Source organism: Ammospiza nelsoni, chromosome 1 (assembly GCF_027579445.1).
Source record: "Ammospiza nelsoni isolate bAmmNel1 chromosome 1, bAmmNel1.pri, whole genome shotgun sequence".
Classification (NCBI taxonomy): Eukaryota; Metazoa; Chordata; class Aves; order Passeriformes; family Passerellidae; genus Ammospiza; species Ammospiza nelsoni.
The window spans coordinates 115,391,411-115,400,785 of record NC_080633.1 but is presented as its reverse complement, the minus strand read 5'-3'; the positions used below and the strand labels follow the sequence as shown (position 1 = coordinate 115,400,785).

The 9,375-nt window shown below is 40.9% G+C and overlaps 1 protein-coding gene across 6 annotated transcripts in view; it reads right to left on the bottom strand.

The window, feature by feature from the left end:
- Positions 1–1,342: 1,342 nt before the first annotated feature.
- The window catches only part of LYN (LYN proto-oncogene, Src family tyrosine kinase), a 49,706-nt gene continuing 41,673 nt past the window's right edge, over positions 1,343–9,375 (bottom strand). For all 6 annotated transcript variants that reach the window (XM_059480781.1, XM_059480694.1, XM_059481020.1 and 3 more), the window contains exons 12-13: positions 8,115–8,246; positions 1,343–2,991 (exon numbers count right to left, since the gene is read on the bottom strand). In XM_059480781.1, the coding sequence (XP_059336764.1) occupies positions 2,789–2,991; positions 8,115–8,246 (335 nt within the window). In that variant the 3' untranslated portion in view covers positions 1,343–2,788. The remainder of the gene's footprint in view (positions 2,992–8,114; positions 8,247–9,375) is intronic.

Here is a 9,375-nt window from a genome sequence, read left to right as displayed (position 1 = left end):
CAGCAAAACCAAGATAAGAAAAGTTCATGAAATTAGAGCCCAAATAATGACAGTGATTGATACAGGATGATCTTGATTTGAAAGAATCATATCCTTGATTATATTACTTAGCTTTTTATCTAGTAGCTTAAGGATGGAAGACTGGAGCATGATAAAATTTGAAGTAGCTTTCCTAAAGCCCTTTCCAGTCAGTGAAGGTGAGGGGATTTTTAACTACTGTGGAAGTACAATGCCTGTAATTGCTGGAGGCTTGCTGTGGAATCTGTAAGTAAATTGGATTGATCAGCCCCTGCAAGTGAGTTTCTCTCAGTGGAAGGGGCCTGAGCTCAAAGCAAGAACCTCTCCCTCCCTGGGGGGACAGTAGGTGGTGCAGCCTCCCCGTGTGACAGAGGACAGCCCTGCTCTGCTGTGACTCCCCTTGCCAGGTTGCTGGGAGTTTTGGGCTGCTCTGTGATCAGAAATCACTCTGACATCTATTTAACAAGGCCTCAGAGGTTGTTCTTCAGCCATTGCTGTCCTCGTGCTTTGAACTGTTTCTGTTTAAATACAGGGTTTTCTGGTTTTAGTAGTTCTGAAGGCCTATAATCCCTGCAAGGTAGGATTTCTAAAATATGTCTACTCCCACATAAACTATTCCAGCTATTAAAAAATATTTTGGTGTAGTTATATGAGACACTGAATGCTGCTCTCTTGAATAAGAAAGCTGTTATGTACAAATTGCTTTAGGAAAAGTAATTAAAGCAGAAGTTTAAAAAATCATCAGAACAGGTTAATGCTGGAAAATTTCCATAATACCATTTCAAACTACCTCATGCTACACCTTGGCAGCCTGTCCAGCAAGTTTATGTAACACTAACTATAACCTCCTACTCTCTGAACAACTGTTCTTTCTATGCTCCCTCTCACTTCCCAGAGCTCTTTGGTTTGCTACAGGAAATGGTTTGAAAGACAAAGTTACATTATCTTGAGCTTTTCTTTTTGGTTTTCTTTCAGTGTTAAAATGAAGCTTCTAGTGAACTACTGGCCAGTGCTGAACTGTTAATGTTTTCCCAAAAGTTGCTAAAGCACAGTGTAGCTATTCCATTAAAGGTTTTTGAGAAGCTGTTTTCAAGAATAGCTGAGGGTTGGTTCTTCTCTTCATGCCCTCTAGGATAAGAAACTACAAGAAGGAATGCAAAAACGGTGGGTTTGGTCCTTTTCAGTTTCTCAAAGTTGTAAGGAAAGCAGAGTCCATTAATCTTGGCAGTGGTGATAATCAGAGATTCCCCTGTTCCACATGAAGCTACCCCTGGATAGAACATCAGCTGTTTGTTTTATCTCAAATCACTGCCATACTACTAGCTTCAGATTAAGTGTTTATTAAAATTAAAAATCACCATACAATAGAAACTATTTACATATTTAACTGACAGTCTGTTTAAACTGCACAGTTTGACTGAAGGAAGCCCCTGGAAAAGAAAAGCCATGAATACTTCTGCTGCTGAGCTTCAACTGCAGGCACACTGAAGCTTTCTTAGAAAAGTTTTAAGCTTCTGCAAAGTACCATTTGCCTAAATAACTGGGCTGAAGGATGGCAAAGATGTGTACTGGATTTCAGCTCTAAGAACCAGTGTCACATTGAAAAAGAAGTAATTGTGCTGTGCTGTGGTTACACTGCAAGTGCACTAGCTCATCTGTTTGGGTAAGTAATTTGATAGAACAATTCCATGTAAAAAGCACAGCAACTTGCCTTCACTTTAAGAATTAGATTTGTAATACTAAGCAACATGTGACAGTGTCACTGCAATATAATTTGATATCTTATTGCATGTTTCCACAAATTGTTTTCGATAGTGCTAGAGCTAGTTTTAGCTTTCAAACAGATTTGAGGTTAGTTGATTAAAGCAGCAAAAATATAAGGAATATTCTTGAATAACCACAGAGGATTAAAAATGAAGATTAAAATATTTTCACTGGTAACATTTTTAGCGACTGCAATCAAGGTATGAACTTCCTTCAGAGTCCTGGGCTTTTCCATGGACTTCAGATGATTCCATGGACTTTGGCCTTGTGGGAAGCTGAAGCTTGAACACAGAGTGAGGTGTGCTGCCATGTCTGCAGTCATGTGTGTTCATCTTGCACTTCTGCATCTGATGCTTTTGTAATGCTTTGGAAATCATTTTAAATTTAGGGTTTTACAGCAGAAAATCAGATTTTTTTCAGTGTAAAGAATGACATACCTAACTCTTCCTCAAAGGAAACCTTGACACTGTTTAGAAAGCCTTACAAGAGGTGAGTGTACGCCTGATACTAATGTGAAATAACAAGGATATAAAAATAATTTTTGCAATATGCTGTATTTCAAAAGAGATGATTTAAGAATGTCACCACGTCTTAAATCTGTAAGTTCTCCTTTGTGACTTTTTGTTTCGAAAACAGCTGTTCATGCATCCTCTCAACACTTTTATGAAGGTCTCCTTGTAACATATTGCATGATTTAGATCCTAAGAAGGTCTTGTCAAACTGTACCAGGGCATGACTGCTTTCCTTCCTTCTCCTTCCTGACCCCCAAAAAGCCTGTTTGCTTTGGGGTGTTTCTACAGATGCAAAACACAGAGCCTTTAAGGAGAACTTGAAGCTTTAGAGGAATTGTTTTAACTAAATAAAAACATTATTTCTCTGCAGAATTATTCTGCAGCTTCCACACTCAGTTAAGACATCTGAATGCATGAAGTAACTGGTTTGAGCAGTCTCTTCTAAAGATAGTCTGTGCCAATGATCTACGGCAATAGAAAAAGTGTTCTTTGTTCTATGGCTGTTGTTGGTACTGCCCTTCTGTTGCCGTGTAGAAGTCATCAAGCACACTCTGTAGGTAATCAAAGGTTGGCCTCTCTTCTGCTTTGTCTTTCCAGCATGTTTTCATGATATCATAAAGCTCAGCTGGGCAGGTTTCCATGCGTGGCATCCGGTACCCACGCTGAAGAGCAACCATCACATCAGAATTGCTCATACCTTCAACAAAAAACAAAGAAGAAAGAGTTGATGAAATTATCTCCATTCTTAGAGAAGTTACTTTGTCTTTTTTTTTTTTACTTCACTCTTAAGATCTTCACCCACTAGTTTAACATCTTTGCTAGTTATTAAAGATAGCTCCTGGCATCAGTTCAATAAACAAAGTCAAGGTGTGCATCAGCAATGAGGGACTTGCTCTGAAAATCCTGGTGGGAATGATTCCATTACTGCAGCTAAGCACCATAACTTGTACTGTCAAGTCTAACAAAACTGTGGGGAAAAATCACAATTCTTATCTCCAGAACTACCTCTGCTCTGTTCTTCTGACCAATCCTGTCTCCATTTACTCTGCTTCCTGTGGTGGTGTGATTCCCAGCAAAAGCCTGCCCTGGCACCAGCCTTCATCTCTAGCTGTAGAGCTGCTGCTCTGCTTGCTGGAGACCCATCCATCCTGAGATGGAGAGCAGCCCCCCCGTTTGACCACACTGCAGTCAGCCTGCCCAAAATTTCAGGATTTCTTCTACATCAGCTTTTGTGTAAATGCTGCTGATTGCAAGATACTGGAGAGTCACTCATGAAATCATTAACTGTAATAGGTAACTTCCCCTCTTGTCCTACTCCTGTCATGCAAAACCTACTTGCCAGCTATGCTGAGCTTTGCTTTTTTCCCCTGCTTTGGTTTTCTTCCAGAGGATAAGAACTGTAAGTACCAGCAGTGCACCCTGCATCTCACGTGCCAGCTAATGTCACATGAGAGTCCTGCCCTAGACTCCATCCTTCTCCCCCTTTTTTAAATTTCCTGTCACCCCTCCCCACCCTTTATCAAACCATTGAGAAACTGGTTCTCAGAACAGTTTCAACACCTACTTTCAGGAGGTCAGCTACACTAGGGCCAGCTTTTGCTATTTTAGGCTCACCACTTCCTACCCAGAAACCTGCCTTTGGGCTTGTCCCTTCCTCTGCAAATCTGATCTAACCATGCCAGTGGCTGCATTGCCTTCTCTGGCACAGACTCTCTTCTGTACTCAGGGATGCTGTTTGTTCTGATGGCTGGGCATGCAGGGAGCACCTGTGCTTCAGCCTAGAGATTCATGCTCACCAGAGAAGGCTTTCCCTTTTGGAAAGGGTATCCCAGCCCTCTCAGCCACTCCTCAGGCTAGATGCTCCATGTGGTGCAGTTCTGCCTGAGACTACAGCTCCTCCAGGTTTGTTTTCTCAGGCCATTCAGCCTCTGGTCAGGTTCATGCAGGACAGTCTCCTGCACACCCCAGCTCCCCAGAGGTGCAGGGAGGGCAGCTCTGCTTGGCTGACAGGAGGGAGGAGGGGTCCTGCTCTGAGCAGGGTCAAGAGTGGAGATGCAGATGTGGTGCTCTCCTGAACCCCTGGTGCAGCTCTGCTGCTGCAGACCCTGCAGACCTTTACATGCATTATCTGACTGCTGTGGGTTGAGCCACTTGGCAGGTAAGGACACACTTGAATTACAACCAAATGACAACTTTATCCAGTATACTTGGATTATTCAAGATGACCAGAGCTCATATAGCTGACTTCAGCTCAAGCTTGTTGGCTTCGAGCTTTTCCAAAAATACCCACAGCCATGTAATCTGAGTCTGGATCAAAGTGCTTACTTTGGGCACATCTTTTTTATTTTCAGTTCCTCTTTGGAAGGAGAAGGGAAGTTTTCCTGAACTAACACTGCCCATATGCAGAAAAGAAGTATTTCAAAGTAGGGGAAGGGTATGTTGTCACAGAATAAGGAATTACTGCTATATAGAGACAAATTAAATACAGGAATAAATTCCATAAAGTATTTTATAGAGAACAGTGATTGGACTGCCTGAACTTCAAGAAATGGGATTGTATATAATATATGCAGTAAAAAAGTTATTCCTACCCTACAAAATCTTAGTTAACCGTGCTGCTATATGAAGACTGCTGCTACTGGGCTTTTATGCAGAATGGGGATGATTTTTGGGGTTTAAGTAATTCATAGGATTGTGCTTAGATCTGCTGTCTGCAGGACTGTTACCTTATGAATGCTGATGACAAGCCTGTGTTTTAGCTACCCTGCAGGAAAAAGATCTGTTTAATATCCATTTGAGTTCAGAAGCAAAAAATGAAAACATTTTATAGCAAATGTCATGTACATACTTCCATGTGTTTGGGGCTTTATTTAAAACAAAAAGGGTTATCCACAGTCCAAACAGTATTCTCAAATAGCTACTTGTTTAACTTCACCTTTTTAAAATTGTTTCAATTTTTTTCTTTTAGTAGCTAAAGAATCACCTGTCTTACCATATCTACATCCTAATCAGTGACAGAAATATATCCCACATACATATTTATCACACTTACACCCTCTTGAATGCTAAAGTTTTGGTACATGTCCGTTAATTTATGCTGTGGTACCTGTTAGGTTTCACAAAGACATATTTGTTTATGTTAGGGCCTGGGAAATGATGTGAACAGAGTGGTATGGAGGAGGAATCCCACTGTACAGAAAGGTCATACCTTGTGAAGAGTCCCAAGCATAACTGGAATGCAATTATGGATGCTGCCAGTATTGACATACTATGTGGTCACCTAGAAATCACGTTTGAACTACCAATTCAACTTTTGTGCCTAGAGAATCAGATCCTTGTTTTAGATTTCAGAGGTAGTTCCTGAAACTCTAGTTCCACTAATGGCTTTGAGTTTCTCAGGAGGAGAAACAGCTGTTGGAATTTAAGAACAAAGATCACAAAAGCTCCAAACTTCTTGGCTAGAAATGCTTCCTACCAAGCTGAGTGCAGGTATTAGCTACTTGCCAATTTCAACTCCAGCTGTTTCATATGCAGCTCTATGCTGAATACTCTAGTTGCTAGAGCTGGTTAATAATTGAAAATAATAGTTTGAAGCATTCCCACTAGAAGGGAAAAATCAATTTACCGTTTCTGTCCAGTTGTTACTGGTCACAATCCATCACCAAGTTACTATTGCCATGCTGGGGTAATTTGCCCAAATCTGTCACATCTCCTCGTGTAAAGTAAATTGGTCACCCACATATTTTGCTGTGATTCTGGTGCTCAGAATAAACTTTCAGTCTAACAGGCTATTTCAATTTATACTTCTATTTAAAATAGATGTACATCTCTCATCCATTTTAATGCAAGCAATACTTGCAAATATTAAAACAAAATAATATGCAGTCAAGAGCCTTCCATATGTAACTGCTGGTTGATAAATGAATCCACAGCGCAGGGAGTATTTATGGTGCTCATAAAAATGCTCCCACATTTAAAAAAATATTGCCCAGACTTCCCCTAGAAGAGAGATTTTCCCGCAGCAGTGCAGCAGTACTGTGTCTGCTGTACAGATTGACTTTATTCTCAGAATAGAACCATGATATGGCTTATGAAGGTAAAGAGAGAGCACATTTAGCTGCAGAATTAAGTATTGGATTGGGTTTTGTATTTTTGTAGTGCTGGTTTCCAGGAGACCTTGTAGGTTTGCTCAGAGAAGGACCATTTTCTAAGCAGAAATTCTTCAGAAATAATCTTGTGAGCCCAGCTCCATGCAGGAGCTCTCTGTACACACAGGCAAGTGCTAACTGGGAAAAAAGGCATCTTGACTGTGGGAAGAGCCATGCCTTACTTGGCTGCACACCTCTCCCTTCTGATCCTTCCCATCTCCCTTCCTTGATTCTTCATCCATCCTCCTTAAACAGTGCTTCCCTAGCAGTGTTTAAGGAGAGCTTTGGGAGGACCTGCTGTGCTGTCCAGTATTTCATAGCCCTCACCTACAAAGTGACTCAAGCAGCCCTATCACCTCTTGAAGTTTAAAGGGGCTAGTCTTGAGCTTCAGTGTTTTCCTGGCCTAGAACTGTGCCATGAGAATGTCTGGTTTGGCTCTAGCTCTGTATGGAAAGTCACTGTGTTCTCCCATAGCTGTGTAAAGTTGGCTATCCATCACTCCCTTCCCACTGCCCGAGTCTTGTGGGATTTCCCATCTCCCTGTGTCCAGAGGTGTTTAGCCTACTGTCACTTCAGGGATTTGGGTCTGCCTCTTGACCATCTCTGGCAGTTCAAGATGCAGAATTCCAGCTGCTCATGAAGTGGTGAAAATGTTTTCACTGTTTAAACAGCAAGAGCTGCTGCACTGGAAGCACCGGGAGAGTTTTGCTTGGATGAAATACCTGGTGTCCCTTTCCCGCCAGAATCCCAAGATTCCTCTCTGAAGTTACTCTGCCCATGAGATGGGCAGTGCAGGTGAACATGGCTGTACTTTCCCCATTTGCCCACCAGAGAAGGGAATTTAGGGCAATTTCCCATAACCTCAGTAAGCTTAAATGAATGCAGTCTGTTGCCCAGAATTAATCATCTTTGCCTGACATGTAACAATTTTATGTGCATAAAAGACCCTTCATACAAGGTGTCTCTGTGTGCTGGAAACATGAATATTTAATTTTACATTATATATATTTAACATATATATATATTTTGTTTAACAATGAAAAATGAGACATGAAGCACACGACCATCTCACAGCCACCCAAAGCAGCTCCATTTGATGTGCACACCTCTGTGGCCTTGTACCTGACTGTAAGGAACAATAAACATTAAACATTCCTAGTGGTACATCAACACTGCTTTAGGGTGTGCTTTCATATTTGTTTAGACTAGGCTAGCACTGACAAATTACTACAGCCTATTTGCTTGTGAAAACACACTTTCTTAGTATCTTCACATGTTATGTTATTAAAGACCCCACATATTTTATGTTATTAAAGCTTACAGAGCACTGTTAGGACTTGCAGCACTGCATCCTCGCCATGGGACTGCGCTTCTGGTGCACAAAACAGGGATGTCAGAAACACACGATCTGCATTTGCTGCAGTTGTAACACCTTTAGAACATATAAAAATGACTATATACCCATGGTCTCATTACTCTGTTTGCTGAAATTCACCCTGGAGAGGCATGTACCTTACACATACAGTAAGTTTTCAAAGCAGTATGATTACCTGTAAGACATTTTTCCAATCATCAGTGTCACTACTGCCAGCTCTCCAGCTCTCTCCCTGAGTATTTTCTTTGCCTTTTAGCACCAAAGTATAAATACAGACTAAAACTAAAGGTCCATACCTGGATAAGGAATCTTTCCATATGTAACAATTTCATACAAGAGAATCCCAAATGACCACACATCAGATTTAATAGTGAAAGATCCATAGTTAATTGCCTCTGGTGCTGTCCATTTAATAGGGAATTTTGCACCTAAAAAAAAAGCAGTCTCAAATAGTCACTTTAATTCATTTCACATTCAGCCATAGATGCAAAAGCAGTAGCAAGACATAACTTAAAAAGTCATATCTTAAATTACTGTCTTTCATATCTAACTAACAGATTCCAGAAATTGCCATATAAAAGCAAACTCCTTACAGTCAAATAAAAACATTCAGGCAGCCTTTGTTGGGAATACTATATTAATTCATTTGACAACAGGGAGTAATACAAGCAGAGTCTCTCTAAGCCCTTTTTAGCCTGCTCTAACATCATACCAGGTGAGCTAGGAAACTTTTCTGATAGCAGAAAACACATCAAAGAAACTTGACATAAAAATTTATAACCTGAGAAGTTAATTTAATCAATATACAAAGTCCAGAGCTAGCTAAACCCACAGATATGGGTCTGTACCTCTGAAAACTGCTTAACCAGACCCTTCCTGCTGATCTATTGAATTACTATAACTCAGTGCCTGCTGAAGAGCTCATCTTCCTTTAATCTCAGCTGTAGTGTGTTGCTCTCTTTCTTCATATTTTAGTTCTTCCCCTCTTGCCTACATTACCAGAGTATCCATCCAGACTGTGAAAACCTGAGGCTGTGTCTTTAAAAGGAGAAGGGCAAAGCCAGCCAACAAACCACTCTGAAAAGCTATGCTTAAGCATGGAAGCAAAAATAAAAACTTTTCACTACAACCAACAGTGCATTTCCTGAAAGGATCCTTGACAACATTAGCAAAACACGCATGGCCAAACCCAGACATACACCTTTCACAGCAGGTTTTTCCTCTGGCCAGTCCTGACCCTGTTATCTCCCATCCATGTGCTGAACAGGGACATGACCCAGCCTTCCAGGGTCCCTGCAATGCTGCTGAACATGTAAATTAATGCTCCAGCTCCTCAAACAGCTTCCAAAGTTCTGCTAAAGCTTTTCTTGTTACCAGCAACTATACCTGCTAGGGTTTCCTCCTTTGAAAGGAGGTCCACAAGGCATTTAAGGATTTTAGGAGAATTTAAGATCACAGTTTCTTGGCCTTTAATTCTGTGAGATGGAAGCTGAGACTATGCAATTATTTTGTTCAATTTAGGAAAAAATGGTGTGCAGTTAAATACTGTAGATTGTC